Here is a 19,401-nt window from a genome sequence, read left to right as displayed (position 1 = left end):
ATGAAGATAATTTGAAATCAAAATAATTATTATAACGATCATTAAATTATTAAATTTGTTATGCATATATTTCAAAAATTAAAATTAAGGTCATAATGACCATTAATCTAGCCTATCAAATGTAATAACCATTACATTTAAATTTTAAACTATGAATTAATTACCATAATGACTACTAATCTAGTCGTAGAAACATAGCAGTCATCATGCTCATGTAATTAACAAGTTATGAAATAATATGGCAACACCTATTCTATATGGCATGTTATCATATCAAGCATGTTATCAACCATATAATTCATTCATTCATAAAATTAAACCAATTATAAATTAAACTTTAATCCATGGTTTCTTAGAGAAAAATAAAGAAAAATTACAAAAAGAAACAAAAAACTCTCTTTAGCCCGTTTCCTTCTTCCTTTTAGTCCACAAGTTCTGTTTCAAGCCCTTTATGGTAACCATGGGACTAAAGGTCCAAAATGCCAAATTTTGGCGAGAAAGCCTAAGTCAACTTTCATGAACCCTAGCCCTCCACTGCGCCATCACCCAAACTAATCTCAGCACGAAACTTAGGGTTAGGACTGCCATAAAGAGACGAAGCTACGGCCACAGGAACCACCTTAAATAGACTTCTCAATCGCTCTCACGCACTCCATCTTCACCGGCGCATGGCGCCAACGTGCAGCCTCTTTTGGCGGCGCGTGGAGGATCCTCTCGGCCGGATTCGGTCGTCTTCTTGTTCGGTTTTCTGTCATCTTTCACCCCATGTGGTTAGTTTATCTGATTGGGCACCTGATGATCACGAACATATCCAAAATAGATCTGGATCTCCTTTGTTTTCGACTTCTCTCAATTTTGTAATACAAAAAAAATGCAAAAATTGAAATAAAAAATCAAGAAGGAAACATAATCATACGGGATTAGCCTCCTTGTTATAATCCAAGAAAATACAATCAAATCTATACCATGGATTAAAGCCAAAAACCAAGTAAAACTCGATTTTTATAAAAAGAATTATAAAACATACACATGCCAATATATAATAACAAATATAGAACCCTAGTTGCCATATTTCACGAAGCTACCTAATTACATGAATAATTGTAAATCTAAAACTAGATCCATATCCAAACACTCAATCCGGCTCGGATACCAATTGTAGGCGCAATTGGATCTACGGAAGAATTTTACACCATTGCAGTTTGGGATGTAAATTGATCATTATCGTTTTACTAATTTACCTCTTGATGTGCAAATCTCGGGCAGATTCTCTCCATGTACAATTCATCTTCACGAACTACTCACCTTAGCGCTGATAACTCTCCCAAATGAGAGTTAATTTAGTATTTTTATGATGAATTTGTTGCATAAATTCCATATAAGTTGACCTCTTTGCATGATAATTGAGCTAAATATTGTATATTTATGATTAAGTGCTTTGAGATGACTAAGTATGAAAAATAAGACAATATCCCTTGATTTTGTGTAAGAAAAGATGACTTGTTGAATGTTTGTCTTTGCAGGAAAAATTGACGTAGGAATGCTGTAGCAGAGAAGCTGACGAGTAATGATATAGCAAGCGCTACAGGATGACAGCGTGGACAAAGGAACAACCGAACTTTTGAATTTCAAAAGTTAGTTATTCCCCAACAATGCACCAGCAAGCAAGAGAAGTTTCTGAAGATTTAATTCAGAAACAACAAGGGTCAAAGACAAATTCAAAGATTGAATCTTATCCAAATCCCAAAGAACAAGGACAACAACCTTGATTCGGTCAACAACATTGGCACAAGAAATCCAAGAAGATAAAGATCTTATCCAATTAAGTGCCAACAAATCCAAAAATCCCAAGAAATAAGGACAACAAACTCAGCTCTTATTCGGTCAACAACAACATCGGCACAAGGATTCCAAGAAGATCAAGATTTTATCAAACAAGTGCCAACAGCCCAAGAATCTAGGGATACGATAAGGCTGCAGCAACAAGATTCATGGATTATAACTCTTAACCCAAATGCCCAATTGCCCAACCATTTTTCCTATTTAAGATGAGCTCCCCCACGAGTTAAACCACAGTTCGGAACAAAGCGAGAGAGAGGTCAAAAAGGCAAGAAAGAAGGGAGGGGAAGAATGTAGTACCCCTCCCACGTTTTAGAGAGAGAAAGTAAGGTTCTTGGAGGAGGAAGAGTTGCTGGAGCAGTGCTGGAGCAAAGCAGTGACAACATTTTCCTACAGCATTCGTTTTCATCTTCTTTTCTGTTTTCCAATGATTTCTTTCTTTCTTTTCTCTGTTTTATTTAATTCCATTATGAGCTAAATTGCTCTATAGGTTAGGTGATAAAGTACTTATGCTGTAACATTGAGATGTATGCCTAAACTTTGTTTTTATCAATGTTTAATTAGTTATTCAACGAGTTTGCTTAATCTTATTCATGTGTGCATGTCGAGAGATACATATATGATATTGAGGAGGTTGGGGCCGAGAGGTTTCCGAATCCAGACCCTTGTTGAATTGTGTGGATTACTTAGGTTAATATAACTTGATTAAGTTGTGGGTAGAGAGATCATTCACACCACATAGCCTAGAACTTGAACTTGAACAATTCAGTGATTAGTTTGGCCATAGAGATGTGGGAATTAGTTATTGGGTATATATGTTAGGTTGGCCAAAAGCCCCAGCATACTTTAGTGTTCGGTTACTAGTTAGCATTGATATAGCATCGTTAAAGCATCGTTTCAGTATTGCTGTATCAGGGAAATTGAATCTGACCTATATCTCATCCATCATCTTAATACCTTTAAATTTAGCTTACTGTTTTCTTAGTTTAATTATCTTTTAATTTACAAACCCAACCATAAAAATTAATACGTTTCTAGTTTCTTTACTTGAATAATTATTGCTTTATAAATCATCTTCGTGGGAACGATACTTGGACTCACACATCGCTTTATTACTTGTGACACGTGCACTTGCGTATTTGTGTGATTGATTTAATTGATTGCAATTTGCACAACAAGTTTTTGGTGCCGTTGCCGGGGATGATTTCTTTAAAGTTTTTTATTTAAGTGAAGAAATTCTCTCTTCTTTATATCTTTTCTTTTCTTTTATATTTCTTTTCTTTCACCTTTCTTCTTTTTTGTTTTCAAGTGTTAATTGCAGCGTTTGAGCAGTTCTCCAACCAAGCAAGAAGTACCTTTTAATCCTGAGATTGAACGGACGTTTTGAGATAGAAGTAGAAAGCAAAGACGTAGCAACGCTACAACATTACCTGATATGGCAGCAAGAATGGCAGGAGTAAGAGTTAGCAATGAAGAGCCAATTCATTCCTAGATCTCAATCAGCGCACAAAGAATCCTAGCACTCAAGAACCTTCATTCTCCAATTGTTCAACCAGAAATTGCAGCAGCAAATTTTGAATTGAAACCGGTCGTGTTTGACATGCTGGAAACAATTGGCCTATTCAATGGGATGCCTAGTGAAGATCCACTTCTCCACCTAAAAAATTTCATGGAGGTAGCAGATAGCTTCAAGACACAAGGAGTTACATCAGATGCACTGAAGATGAAGTTATTTCCCTACTCTCTCACCAATGGGGATAAGGTATGGCTGAACACACTACAACCTAATTCCATCCGTAGATGGGAGGACATGGCTGAAAAAGTCTTGATGAAATTATTTCCTCCCACGGAAGCAATTCAGTTAAGGAATGATGTAGCAGCGTTCCAGCAATATGATGGTGAGACACCTTATAAAGCATGGGACAGATTCAAGGAATTGCTGCAGAAATGCCCTAATCGTGGTATACCAGAATGGATACAATTGGAGACTTTTTACAATGGTCTTAACGATCAAACAAGGGGTGTAGTTGATGCATCAGCTGGAGGAGCTCTCTTAGCTAGGACATTCACTGAAGCATATGAAATCCTAGAGAGGATGGCATTTAGCAACTACCAGTGGCCAACAGAAAGAATGAATACACCAAAGAAAGCTGCTAGAGTGCTGGAGCATAATGATGTATCAGTGTTGGTAGAACATATTTCATCTTTGAATGATACAATCAACTCACTCAACTTGTCTGCCGATGTTAGAGCACATCAAGTGCATGCCATAACCAATGTTATATCATGTGTCTTCTGTAATGGTCCTCATGTTTATGATAACTGTCCAAAAAATCCTCAATATGTTTGTTTTGTAGGAAGCTATAACATGAATAATCCATATTTAAACACCTACAATCAAGGATGGGGGAGCAACTCAATTCTTTCATATTCACAAGGACAACAACAAGAATTCTCTGCTACAGCAACACATTCAAACAGAATTTCATACCCTTATGAATTTATGCAGCAGCAACAGCCTATTCAACAAGTTGATACATCAAATACGCTGGAAAGCATGTTGAAAGACTTTATGGCAAGAAGTGATGCCCTTATCCAGAACCAAACTGCATCTATCAAAAACTTGAAAACTCAGATGGGACAATTGGCAGAAGCAATCAAAATCAAACAATATGACACACTTCCTAGAAGCACAGAGTATCCAGGGAGAAACGAAGAGGAGCACATCAAGGCCATTGAAATAAAGAATGGAGAAGAACATGTCAATGCTATAGCAATATCAGGTGGTGAAGCCGTAGATGAACCAGAAGTTATAAAGAACTACCATGAGCAGAAGCAGAAGGCATTAAATGAAAAAGGAAGGAGATAAAGCTGTAAAAGAGGTGGAAATATATGATCAACCCGAAGAACCTGAAATTGCTGGCACTGAGAGTACTGCTATAGCAAAACTACAGCATGGTCAGACCGTCAGCGAGACAATCATACAACCATCTCCTTTACCTCAAAGGCTACAAAAGCAACAAGATGCCATGCAAAAAGAGTAAACCTTGAATGATCTTGAGGCTAATGTGAAATTGATGCCTATGACTCTGCTAGAAAAGATGGGAATAAGGAGCATAAGGTCTGCAAAGATGACTCTACATTTGCCTAATCGCTCCATCAAAGCATCAATTGGAATTGTTGAAAATATGAATGTCAAGATAGGCAACTTTGCACACCAAGTAGATTTTGTGATGCTTGACATAGAGGAGGTCCCTACTATTTCTCAATTTCTTGAGGAACCATTCTTTGATACCCAAAAAACTATAATAGACATGTGGAAAAGTGATTTAATTTTAAAGATGGATGAAGATCAAGTGCATACCATTGAATATACGGAAGATGGGATAACAAACCTCGATGTTCCTCAATCATTAAGGGTTGGAAGCAAGCCCAAGGTCAAGATGAAGGAGTCTACATGCGAGAAGAATTGGATCGAAGAATCAAAGTTGTTCTTCGCTCTTTGTTTCAAGCCTCCTTGATCATCAATCCAAGTCAGGCTGAAGACTATAAAACAAGCGCTTTTAGGAGGCAGCCCAAAGTTCAATTAGGAAGTTTTTAAAATTATGCAATTTAATTTCAGTATTTTAAATTCTTGTAATTTTTTTTCGTATATTAAATTATTAGGATTAAGATAAGTTAGTATTCATGTTTCTTTTTAATTTTATTTAAGATGTTTTGCAGGGAGAAAAGGGTATTGATGCCCAAAAGAGAAGAACTCAAGCCACAACAAAGGCTTGAGTTTGGAGTCCCCTAAACACTCAAGCCACAGCAAAGGCTTGAGTTTGGAGTCTCCCAACCCTATTTTTTTTTTCTTTCACTCGAGGCAACCAAACTGAGTTTGGAGTGGCAACAATAGAGAAGCCACGCACCCAAAGTGGAAAAATCAAGGCAAAGATGAAGAAATGGGAGAGGAGGTTAAGCAAAAAGATGAAAACATGGAAGATAACCCCTTGGACCAATAAGAAGACAAAGACTAAGATCAGAACTTCCCTCAGTTTTGATTAAAAATGAAGAAAAACCCAGGTTGTCTTGTTCTTTTCTTTTTCTTCTCTTTTTGCTATATGTAATCCCATGCATCACTTATGAAGTTAATGAAAAAAAAGGAACATGTTTGCTAGTTAGATAGATTTTCAATTCGGTAAACTTACTTTTCAGTTTTGTTTGAATAAAGAAGTTAGGTATACATTACAGCATGAAAATAATGAAAAAGAGTTGGAAAAAGCCTTAATAAAGAGTAACAAGAAGTTGGAAAAGAAGGATGCATCAATAAGGTAAAACAGATTGCATCCTTAGCTATGTTGTTATGATCATTTTTGTTGTAGCAGGATGGCAGTAGTTACATTGAGTGAGAGTAAGTGTTCTTTAACTTGAACTTGAAAAGCAATGAAGGTATGAATTGGAGGCTGAAATGATCAAAGCAGAAAACAACTAGAGTGATTGAACATGCAAGCACAAGTATGAACTTGAAAGCAAGAGAAGCCTAAAGAGTGGATTGCGGATGAGGACTTAGAATCCAAGTTTGATGGATTTGAATCTTACCATATGAGTAAGTTTTGAAGGCTATAAGGGTGAAAAAGCCGAGCTAAATCAAGTGCAAAAGCACAAGTGGAAAAGAAAGCCCCTCACAAAAAGAAAAATCAAGTCAAAAGCAAAAAAATAAAATAAGTGCCAATGCACATGAGCAAAGCTCACAAAAAATAAAAGAGAGAGCCCAAGTCAAAAGAAAAGCAAGCAAGGTGGACACTCGTTCCTTCAATTCTCTACACATAGGTTTTGATTCAAGTTTGGCAAAGTATGGATAAGGCAACTAAGTCTTATGACTCTTAGTTAGATGCTCTCAAGTGGATCTAGCCAACAAGGAAGTTCTTCACACACACGTACTCAATACTCTAGAAGCAAAAAGCCAAAAGAAGTAAAGCTAACAAGGGTCCCAAAGTTGAAGTGTAAGCCAAGGTTGAAAGGCAACTCTCACGTGTACATTGTTGTTGGAATGCTACATCAGAACAGCTCATCTCAATAATAGTCATTGCTGCAATTATGCTGTTGAATTTATGCAGGTCAATTAATCATTTTCTTCTTTGTTACTCGAGGACGAGCAACGTTTTGAGTTTGAAGTGTGATAACTCTCCCAAATGAGAGTTAATTTAGTTTTTTTATGATGAATTTGTTGCATAAATTCCATATAAGTTGACCACTTTGCATGATAATTGAGCTAAATATTGTATATTTATGATTAAGTGCTTTGAGATGACTAAGTATGAAAAATAAGACAATATCCCTTGATTTTGTGTAAGAAAAGATGACTTGTTGAATGTTTGTCTTTGTAGGAAAAATTGACGTAGGAATGCTATAACAGAGAAGCTGACGAAGTAATGATGTAGCAAGCGCTACAGCATGACAGCATGGACAAAGGAACAACCGAACTTTTGAATTTCAAAAGTTAGTTATTCCCCAACAATGCACCAGCAAGCAAGAGAAGTTTCTGAAGATTTAATTCAGAAACCACAAGGGTCTGAAAGCCCAACAGATCAAGGCCCATCAATTGTAACTAACTCCAACCAACTCTAGCTGTATAAACAAGACATAGTGCATAAATGTAAACGATACGATTCAGTTACTAATCACAATACAATGAGGTTTTATGTTCCTTCTGTTTTCTCTCTCTCTCATGTCTCTTGAATCTAACATGGTATCAAGAGCCTGATTTGATCCATGGAGACCTCAAATCTAATAATGGAAACCGCAGATTCAATGTTGAAAGCAACAGATCCGAAAGTACAAGGCTCGAATGTCACGGGAAAGTCTACTTCGTTATGCTCAATTACAAGTTCAGTTCACACATTTTCCAGTCCAGTTTCGTTCAAGTTGAATGAAGATAATTTTCTGCCATGGAAGCAGCAAGCTCTGGCTACAATCAAAGGTTACAATCTTATGAAATTCATTACTCAAGATGCATCAACATTTCCAGAAACTGAAAGCTCTGATGCTGCGCTTTGGGAACAACAAGATCAACTTCTCCTTTCATGGTTGCTTGGATCCATGTCAGAGGTAGTCTATATGAGAATGGTTGGATGTGAAAACTCCTATCAGGTTTGGCATAAACTTGATGAATTTTTCTCTTCTCAAACTAGAGCAAAAGTGAAACAATTGAAAATTCAATTGAGCAGTGCAAAGAAAGAAAGTAATGTCTCTAAATACCTGCTTCAAATAAAGAAGATAGTAGATTCACTGAGTGCAACAGGTTCTCCTGTTGGTGTAGAGCAACACATTGATGCAATATTGGATGGTCTTGGTGAGGAGTATGATCCGTTTGTTACATCTGTTATGTCTCGAACCGATCCTTATACGGTTGGTGAAATTGAAGCCTTACTCATGGCTCAAGAACAAAGGTTGGAGAAACACAAAAAAACTGAAGTAGGAAATCTTGAGGCTAACATGACTCAACTTCACCTTGGCAGAGGAGGATACAACAATAGATCTGGCTACAGTCACAGAGGCAATTACAACAATCGAGGAGGATACAATAATTCATATAGAGGAGGATACAACAATTTTAATAGAGGAGGATACAACAATTTTAATAGAGGCAGAAACTTCAACAGAGGAGGAAGGTTCCAAAGTAGAGGAAACAGGTTTCCTGACACTCGCCCTCAATGCCAGGTCTGTGGCAAGTATGGTCATATAGGCTGGGAATGTCATAATAGATTCAATCAAAATTTTCCCACTCCCTATAATCATGATAATGTTGTTGCACCACAAGCTCATGTTGCTGAAACCTCCTTCCCAAAGCAAGATGATACCAGTGAATTCTTTTCAGTGATGGATCACTCTTGGTATCCTGATTCTGGGGCCACCAATCACTTCACACCCGATGGAACCAAGCTTCTCAGCAAAACTCCATATCATGGTAAGGAATCTGTTCAAGTAGGTAATGGATCTAATTTGAAAATCAAAAATATTGGTCATACTGTTATACATTCACCATTCACACCCTTGTCCTTCACATTATCCAACCTTTTGCATGTACCTGGTATCTCTAAGAATTTACTCAGTGTCTCTCAATTTGCCAAAGAACATGATGTTCTTTTTGAATTTCATTCTAATGATTGTTTTGTAAAATCTCAGGCTACCAAGGAGATTCTTCTCCAAGGGAGGCTTGAGAATGGACTCTATGTCTTTGAAGGTACACCTATGTGCCCACCATCAAGTTGCTCAGCCTTCATAGTTGGGATCACTTCGAATAGTACATTCACAAATTCTGTTAGCTCCAAAGAAGTTCCTATGAATACTTGTCATACTGTCTTAGATACTTGGCATGCTAGATTAGCCCATGCCTCTTTACCAATTGTAAAAACAGTACTCAAAGCTTGTCATATACCATTTACTAATAAAATGACTACTCAATTGTGTTGTGCTTGTTGTATGGCTAAGATGCATCAACTTCCCCTTCCCCTTTCTACTACTCTTTATAACTCTCCTCTTGAATTAGTTTTTACTGATGTGTGGGGCCCTGCACCTGTTGCTAGTACCACTGGTGCAAGATATTACATTCTTTTTGTTGATGCTTTTACCAACTACACATGGCTTTATCCTATGACCAACAAATCCCAAGTTTATACCATATTTACTACCTTCAAAACCATGGCTGAATTACAGCTCAACACCAAAATAAAAGCCCTCCAAACTGACAATGCCAAAGAGTATCTCAAACTCACCCCATTTCTTCAACAACATGGTATTCTCCATCGTCTCACCTGTCCATATACACATCAGCAGAATGGCAAGCCTGAACGCAAGCACAGGCACATTGTTGAAACTGGCCTAGCACTTCTAGCAGCTTCTCATCTTCCCACTAGATTCTGGGATCATGCCTTCCTCACAGCCACTTATGTCATTAATAGACTTCCTACTCCAACCTTACATAACAAGTCCCCACTTGAAATTCTTTTCAAACGGACTCCAGATTATCTCTTTCTCAAACCCTTTGGTTGTGCTTGCTATCCATATTTGCGTCCATACAACAAACAAAATTGAGTTTCGATCTGATCAATGCACCTTTCTTGGTTACCACACTACTCATAAGGGCTACAAATGCCTTACCCCTTCTGGCCAAATTATAATTGCCAGACATGTCCTCTTTGATGAACTGCTCTTTCCTTACAGCAAAATTACTTCCTTGTCCAATTCCTCATCCTCAACTACATCCCAACCTCTCACTTTCCCACCTGCCATTCCTGTTATTTCCTCAACCTCTACTCGGTGTGACACACATATCTCTGATTCTCTTATTAATCCTATTAACTCTACTTGTTCTGTTCATTTTGCTCCTAACTTTAATTGCAGGTCAGCTATTTCTCCAGATGCAGCAAAATCCTCTCTCGCATCTCCTCAATCTCCATCAACCAGTGGCATTTCTCCTTGTTAATCTACATCTTTACCATCGAACATCTCACCAGCTCCTCCAACCAACATTCACCCTATGCTCACACGTAGCAAAGCTGGTATATATAAGCCCAAAGCTTACATCACTGCTCTTGAGCCCAGTTCAGTTGCTCAAGCACTAACTCAATCCCATTAGTTGAAAGCTATGCAAGAAGAGTACAATGCACTGCAGAAAAATAACACATGGAAGTTAGTTCCCCTTCCTTCAGATCGAAAGCCCATTGGTTGTAAATGGGTTTTTCGCACAAAGTACAAACCAGATGGCTCCATTCTCAAGTATAAAGCACGATTAGTAGCAAAGGGTTTTCATCAGAAAGAGGGCTTCGATTATTAGGAGACATTCAGTCCTGTAATCAAACCAGTAACCATTCGTATAATCCTCACCATTGCCTTATCCAGAAATTGGCCAATTCATCAACTGGATGTCAATAACGCATTCCTTAATGGTGAGCTTCAAGAAGATGTATACATGCAACAACCTCCTGGGTTCTTGGCCTCTGATCCATCCCTGGTTTGCAAGCTTACCAAAGCTCTTTATGGCCTCAAACAAGCTCCTCGTGCATGGTTTGACAAACTCAGCTCCACTCTTCATAATCTAGGCTTCATCAACACCAAATGTGACAGCTCTTTATTCGTTTCTTTCACACCAGCTCATACAACTTTCATTCTTGTTTATGTTGATGATATTCTCATTACTGGATCCTCCTCCTCGGCCATCACCTCTCTGTTTCACTCTCTGAACAAAGCCTTTGCTCTTAAAGATCTTGGTTCACTCCACTATTTTCTGGGCATTGAGACTCTACCAACACTCACTGGTGGTCTACATCTTCATCAGTCAAAATATATCACTGATCTTCTCATTAAGGGCAACATGCAGCATTGTAAACCGATGCCAACACCAATGCTCTCCAGTTCAAAGCTCTCTTCTTCAGATGGTTCCCCATTTGCTGATCCTTCTCTATATAGATCCGTAGTTGGTGCCTTACAATATGCCACTATCACTCGTCCTGACATTGCATACTCAGTCAACAAGGCCTGCCAATACATGCAAATTCCCCTTGACACTTATTGGAAAGCAGTGAAACGTATCCTCCGTTATCTCAGTGGAACCATCAAGCATGGTCTCACCATCAATCCATCCTCTCACTTTCACATCTCTGCCTACTGTGATTCTGACTGGGGATCAGATTTAGATGATCGTCGCTCCACCAGTGGCTTCTGTATCTTTTTCGGTGCCAATCTTATCACCTAGTCCTCCAAGAAACAACATGTTGTGAGTCGCTCTAGCACGGAGGCAGAGTATCGTTGTCTTGCTGCTACAGTTGCAGAGCTCACATGGCTTCGTTCTTTACTATCTGAGCTTCATATCACGATTCCGCGACCACCCACCCTTTACTGTGATAACTTGTCTGCTGTGTTACTCACAGCTAATCCCATTTTTCACTCCAGAACGAAGCACTTCGAACTGGATCTCCATTTTGTCAGAGAGAAGGTACTTACCAAACTCCTCACAGTACATCATATTCCTGCTATTGACCAAATAGCTGATGGTCTCACCAAAGCAGTTTCCCATGCTAAGTTTTTGGACTTCCAAACCAAGCTGCGTGTTCTGTCTTTACAGCCCACTACGCTTGAGGGGGGATGAAAGCCCAACAGATCAAGGCCCATCAATTGTAACTAACTCCAACCAACTCTAGCTGTATAAACAAGACATAGTGCATAAATGTAAACGATACGATTCAGTTACTAATCACAATACAATGAGGTTTTATCCAAATTCAAAGATTGAATCTTATCCAAATTCCAAAGAACAAGGACAACAACCTTGATTCGGTCAACAACATTGGCACAAGAAATCCAAGAAGATAAAGATCTTATCCAATTAAGTGCCAACAAATCCAAAAATCCCAAGAAATAAGGACAACAAACTCAGCTCTTATTCGGTCAACAACAACATTGGCACAAGGATTCCAAGAAGATCAAGATTTTATCCAACAAGTGCCAACAGCCCAAGAATCTAGGGATACGATAAGGCTACAGCAACAAGATTCATGGATTATAACTCTTAACCCAAAAGCCCAATTGCCCAACCATTTTTCCTATTTAAGAAGAGCTTCCCCACGAGTTAAACCACAGTTCGGAACAAAGCGAGAGAGAGGTCAAAAAGGCAAGAAAGAAGGGAGGGGAAGAATGTAGTACCCCTCCCACGTTTTAGAGAGAGAAAGTAAGGTTCTTGGAGGAGGAAGAGCTGTTGGAGCAGTGCTGGAGCAAAGCAGTGACGACGTTTTCCTACAGCATTCGTAATCTTCTTTTCTGTTTTCCAATGAGTTATTTCTTTCTTTTCTCTGCTTTATTTAATTTCATTATGAGCTAAATTGCTCTATAGGTTAGGTGATAAAGTACCTATGCTGTAACATTGAGATGTATGCCTAAACTTTGTTTTTTTTTAATGTTTAATTAGTTATTCAATGAGTTTGCTTAATCTTATTCATGTGTGCATGTCGAGAGATACATATATGATATTGAGGAGGTTGGGGCCGAGAGGTTTCCGAATCCAGACCCTTGTTGAATTGTGTGGATTACTTAGGTTAATATAACTTGATTAAGTTGTGGGTAGAGAGATCATTCACACCACATAGCCTAGAACTTGAACTTGAACAATTCAGTGATTAGTTTGGCCAAAGAGATATGGGAATTAGTTATTGGGTATATATGTTAGGTTGGCCAAAAGCCCCAGCATACCTTAGTGTTCGGTTACTAGTTAGCATTGATATAGCATCGTTAAAGCATCGTTTCAGTATTGCTGTATCAGGGAAATTGAATCTGACCTATATCTCATCCATCATCTTAATACCTTTAAATTTAGCTTATTGTTTTCTTAGTTTAATTATCTTTTAATTTACAAACCCAACCATAAAATTTAATATGTTTCTAGTTTCTTTACTTAAATAATTATTGTTTTATAAATCATCTCCGTGGGAACGATACTTGGACTCACACATCCCTTTATTACTTGTGACACGTGCACTTGCGTATTTGTGTGATTGATTTAATTGATTGCAATTTGCACAACAAGCGCGCAACACGAACAAACTCCTTGAGGCTAGACAGTGGTACATCTTCCAGCTTATGTCTCAAGGGGAAAGGGGAAATATGTGTGTTCTCTCTCACTTTTAGGCAGATAACCTTTCCTTAGCCTCTGCAACCACCTAGTGAAGATTAGAGAGGCTAATTACTATAAGTGTAGAATATATATGAGTTTCAAGAAACCCTAGCCCTAAGCTGAATAGACTTTAGGTTTCTTTGGCTCTTATTACATATTAGGCTGTATTGGGCTTTAGTGAAAGAGCGAAACTTAGCAAGACTTCCTTGTCGCTGGCTTGCTGGACCACCGAAGACCCATCTCGACCCTTCATTGTTCGAGATGTCCGTCAGAGCTGGTCTAGTCATAACCCACCACCTGGTTTGACATCGTTTTAGCTGTGGAGTTGGTTCAATCTCATTTAAACCCACCAGGCTAAGCCAGACTTTTACTTTTTGTAAATAAATTATGCCATATGCCGATATTTATATTCATAACATGTTACAGGCTAGGTCAGTCTGACATATTTAAACACAGACTTAACTTTTAAAGATCAAAGTCCAATCCGACTCGGTTCGTTAACATCCCTAGCTAATACCTTGCCAATTATTTAGAGTAATGGGTTCCGTAGAGTTTCTAAAAGGACTGGAATGTACCAAAAGTTTAATTGTTTATGTATCTGTAAATCAAGAATGAGGGAGTAGGTAAGTACCCAATCAAGCACGGGCATTTATAAGTCATAAAGGGCCATTTAAATCTAATAAAAATACTAATGAAAGGCGTTATGGGAATGGGAGTGCCAATTTTTCAAAGCATCTTGATTCATTAAGTAATCTACAATATGGTTTCAATAATAGCCAAGATTTGCTGGATGCTGACTCTTCCTTAGGAGGAATGCAATCACCCCTTGCGTCATTGCCTTGCTATAAAACAATCAACTTTTCAAATGTCAAATTTTTTTGACTTAAGTCGGGGAAAGAAACTACGGCATAGCAATTTTTTCAATAAATATTAAAAGGAAAAAAAATAGTGAATGGACATTTCTTAGCAACCAAATTTTTTTGTTAATATTATTGTAAAATACGATTTACTTATCATGTCAGAATCTTTTAAATCAACAAATACCTTTAATTTTTTGTTCATTTTAAAAGCTTGAAGAAATAATTAGTTGTAAGACTTTCTTTTCTCTCTCTCTCTGTTTTTTTTTTTTTTTGAACAAAAGCTTAAAGGGATACTCACATACTCTATGATTCATTACCGTAAAAATTGAACCCAAAAAATCAAAAATAGTAATTACTTCTGAAGATTTATATAAATTTAAAGGGGATGAATGTCTCTACTAACCCGTCCTTCGCTTCCTTACTGCGTGGATAAATTATTATGGAATTGTTTTAGATTAACCACTAGTCTCGAATTTGAATTATGGATTGCTCTATTATTGTGTGGATCAATTATTATGAAATTATTTCAAATTAACCACTCGTCTCGAATTTGAATTATGGATATACAATTGCTTTAAAAATTTGATAAGGAGAACTTTATCGCTCTAATAGCTCCACCAGACTTGATCAGATTAACCGTTTAATCAATAAATCGTAAAGAAATTAAAAATAATAATACTGTGTTTATTGGGTCAATCATTTACATTTATTCGTGTAATCTGGTTTGAAGTCTTCACACGCAAATTACGGCATTTATATACATGATCAAAGGTAGAAAAACACATAAAAGTACTCTTAATAAATGCACCTTCTGCTCAAAAAGATCTCATCCATCATTAACTAAAAAAAAGAAAAGGTAAAAGAGAAAAGTAAAAGACAATAAGGGGAGTATCATAGAGACTTCCATCCGTTTCTCTATATAAGGGAGTTTTTCACGCGTACATTGAAGAAAGGTAAATAAGTTAATGTTTAAGAGCATAGTAGTAGTAAATACTAATCATCGCTCTCATTAGATGATCGAATAAATTACTACTTTGACTCAAGAAATTAGGTAAACTCTTTTAAGAAAAATTTAAAACCAAAATTTAACCTTCACAATTTGAACTAGTAGATTTTTTTTAGTTACATCTACGGAAGAAAATTGTTTTAAAAATAGTAAAATTATTACAACTAATCGTTAAGAGGGGAAAGAACTTAGTGCCCGTTTGGATGAATTTTTATTTTTAAAAAAGTTGCTTTTTTTAAAAATAAAAGTCTTTTTGAGAATTTTTAGATGTTTGGATAACAACTTTTTAAAAAAGAAAAATTTAAAATAAAAGTTGAAATGATGCTTTAATTTTTTTATAGCTAATAATTGGTTGCTTTTGAAAAATGCAGAAATTAAAAGATAATATAAATTTTTAAAATACAATTTTAACATTATCCTATCATAACTATTTTGTCTCTCTTTATTCCATGATCATACTTTCTTTATTGTAATTTTATATATAAAAAGTGTTTTTTATTTTAACATCCAAACAACTTTTTTATGTACGTGATTTTCAGATTATATATCCAAACGTAAAATAATTTTACCTTTTAAAAAAAGTTATTTTAAAATAAAGCAATGCATAAAAAGTCATTTTTTTAAAAGATCATCCAAACGGGAAGCCCATTTGTTTCGCCTTCCAGAAAAATAGTTTTTATCTATTTCTTATTTTAAAAGTGTTTTTAATAAAAGTTAAAGCTATTTATATTTTATAAAAATATTTAGTTTTTGAAAAAAAAAATATTTAGCTTTTGAATTCTGCTTTTTTAGAAGTTAAAATTTTTAGCTTCTATAAAAATATAAATTTTTGATTTTTTTTATAACTTCTATATTATTTTTTTTAAAAGTAGATATCCAAATGAACTTAAAGTCAGAAATACTTTTTTTTTTCTTTAAAAAAAGTAGTTTTGAAGAAAAAAAAGCTGATAGAAAGAAGCCCTTGCTACCGGTAGTAGGCCATATCTATGAAATTTAGAAGTCTATGTTGGATGGAATTTGATACATTTCAAAGATATAAATAGTCAAAGAGTAATTGAATAGCGAATTGGTGACACCCCTTCATATATCCGAGTCATTTTGGGTTGATCAATAAAGCTGAAGACCCCACCATATATAATTCGTCTTTGATTTAATATAATATACAATTAACGGTCCAAAGTAGTTGCATAATACTGAAGCAGATGCCTTGGGACCCATGTATGAGTAAAAAGAGCAAATTTCTAGAATTAAAGAGCAAAAGCTCTTGTCATAAGTGGGTCACTTTTGCAAAATCTCTCGAGTTCTACACTCTTTTGTTTACACTTTTTTTGTTTAAGTAATCATTTATGCTTTTTCTTGAATATGATTTTGTATGATCAATTTTGTCTATGTACGGCGACGATAACACTAAAATGATGCTTAATCTTATTCTTGGCTTCGTATGAGTATAGATTATCTAAATGGGATAGTAGAGGATGTAGAGCAATTTCTAAGCAACTGCCTTTGTTTTCAATTATTTTATTTTTTTAAAATAAACTGAATAAAATAACCACTCTACTGTTGTGTAGCTGTAACCTAGCATATAAGTTCATATCAATTATCCCATATGATATTAAAGAAATATTAGAATCAAACCACGTTATTTTAAGTTTAAAAAAGAAATTAGAATTGCGAAAAATGGTTCAAAGTCTAAACTATCAAAAGTACCATAATAATAAAATGTGTATTTGAATAAATTTATTTCATGATAAAAAATAATAATAAAAATGTAAAAAAATAATAATGAAAATGATCAAGAAAAATATTTTTAATTAAAAAACTGTTTTTATAATATTGCAAACAGTATAATGTGGCAAAAAACCGATTCAAGTGCTTGACACAAGTTCAAACAAAATAACAATTTGTAGGGGTTAGCCAATCCCAATGTTAAACCAATCGCGATTTATTTGATCCTATTTTTTTTAATCATTATCATTATTTATTTTAAAGTTTAAACCCGATCCTGTGAACACGATTTCAATATTATTTTTTACTTATTCATTTTTTTCTAAACTCGATTTTTTTGGTATAAATTTTATTTTTTTTTAAATCTTTCCATCAATTAATTGATTACTCAACTAATTTAATTTGAGCCGGACATAACATCAAGGGCAACAAATTCTTTATACCAAATTTTTAACACAATTACTTATTTATAATTTGAACTTGAAATTATTAATTAAGATAAAATAATCTTGTGCCAATTAATAGTACAGATTGTATGACCTGTGTATGTACTATTTTATTGATAATAGTGCATGATCCAAGTACTTGTTTTTTCAGATATACAATTTTGATAAATTTTTTGAAAAAAAATCATCTCGCATTTTATTTAACATAATTATATCATATGAAATTATCTAAAAAAAAGTATAAATAAATCATTAGTTAATTTTTTTTACATTTCTCTTATTTCTAATCACTATTCATCTGTACATGAATGATTAAGATAATCTAACATAAAATGATCATGTTAATTTCTAATTTTCTTTGATATTGTTCGGTGCATGAGCTATGTAGCATTTTCTTGGAAATAGTACCATTGTCAACTTTCAGATTAATGCAAAATTGACCACCAAAATAAGTATTTTGTTTATAAAATATATATTTTAACATGAATTAGTTTTTGAAATTAACAAAAAATTGTATATTTTTAATTTAATCTAAAATATAATAATTTATTGATTTATTTAAATAATATACGATTAACTTATTTTATAATCTCTGTTATTTTGGTCAAAATTCTAATTTTTTTCTAATTAAAAAAAATCTAATCAGATTCGTATGGCTTTAAAATGCTAATGGGTGATTTTGCAGGGAGTAATAATGGGTTGTGTGGGAGTGATTAGCACTTAGCAGGGAATGAATTTTGTTGTAAAGGGTTGAAACATGATCGAGTTTATAAGTTAGGACTTTGACATAAGAAAGTTATGTAAAAATTGTGTCTATTGCTCTTTTATGTATGTTCATAAATTTTAATAAAGCTCCACTTATCTAATACATATACCGTAGGCGAAAACAAGAGTCGGCTTGTAACTCGTCAAAAAATGAGTCAAGTTGGGTTAATAAAAATGAGTTGTCACCCCGACCCGAGTCAGCTTGTGAAAAAATGATCCAACTCGCGGGTCAAACGAGCCAGTTAGCGAGTTGAGTTTTTTTTTTTTTTTTTATAAAAAATACAAAATATAATATATAAAATTGGATAAAATCCACACATGTTGTCATCATTTTTCTTCCTTTTCTAAACCTAAGTCCCTAATTTTCTCCCATCTTTATACTGTTAGGTTGTACTGTCTCTGTTTGGTTCAAATATCTTATCCATTTAGTAGCAAGCAAGTGATTATGATTGTTTCTTGATTTTGATGCAATTTGTTGTGAAGAAAATTCGAAACTAAAATATTTTGCCTTTATTTCTCATTTTGTAACCCTTTTGTTGAAAAACCACACAACTGGTGCATTAATACTACAAGGTCATTTAAATAGGCTGAAAACGAGCCAACCTGCAAGCCAATTTTCGAGCCAACTCGCGAGCTATTTTTTCAAACCAACCCGCGAGCCAACCCTAACTCGACTCGGGTCGAGTTTAATTGTGTTTTCTGACTCATTTTTTTTTTCTAAACTAACCCTAACCCGAATTTTTTTTCGGGTTGAATGTGGATTGAGTCGGGCCGGACCGAGTTGGCCCGTTTTGCCAACCCTAAATTCATATTAAAAAAGAATAGCCACAAAAATTACAATGTAACAAAATCATGTAAATTTTAAAGCAAAGTAAGTATCATTATTTTATTTTATTTTTCCTCTTAATAAACATATATGCATATGGAAGAAACAATTCCAATAAAACTAGTTAATAAATGCACTGGGACAACGTTGAAAAACGGAATCACTCCTTAAATGGTAACACAGAAAGTTAGGAACATAACAGAACTGAATGAATGGCACTCTCCATTTATTCATTCACAGGTGTGACAGTGTTCGTATGCAAAAGAAGAGTCACATAATATGCAGAA

At 35.3% G+C, this 19,401-nt stretch overlaps 1 protein-coding gene across 1 annotated transcript; it reads left to right on the top strand.

Annotated features, from left to right (window-relative positions):
* Positions 1-3,439: 3,439 nt before the first annotated feature.
* Positions 3,440-4,708, top strand: LOC133317489 (uncharacterized). The gene has a single exon (XM_061519353.1). The coding sequence runs from the start codon at positions 3,440-3,442 to the stop codon at positions 4,706-4,708; it is 1,269 nt and encodes a 422-aa protein (XP_061375337.1).
* Positions 4,709-19,401: the final 14,693 nt, after the last annotated feature.

The sequence above is a fragment of the Gastrolobium bilobum genome, unplaced genomic scaffold, assembly GCF_033153095.1.
Source record: "Gastrolobium bilobum isolate Gb01-03AN ecotype WA unplaced genomic scaffold, APGP_CSIRO_Gbil_v1 utg49751, whole genome shotgun sequence".
Classification (NCBI taxonomy): domain Eukaryota; kingdom Viridiplantae; phylum Streptophyta; class Magnoliopsida; order Fabales; family Fabaceae; genus Gastrolobium; species Gastrolobium bilobum.
The sequence above is the reverse complement of the archived record's forward strand: the minus strand, read 5'-3'. Positions and strand labels throughout refer to the sequence as shown.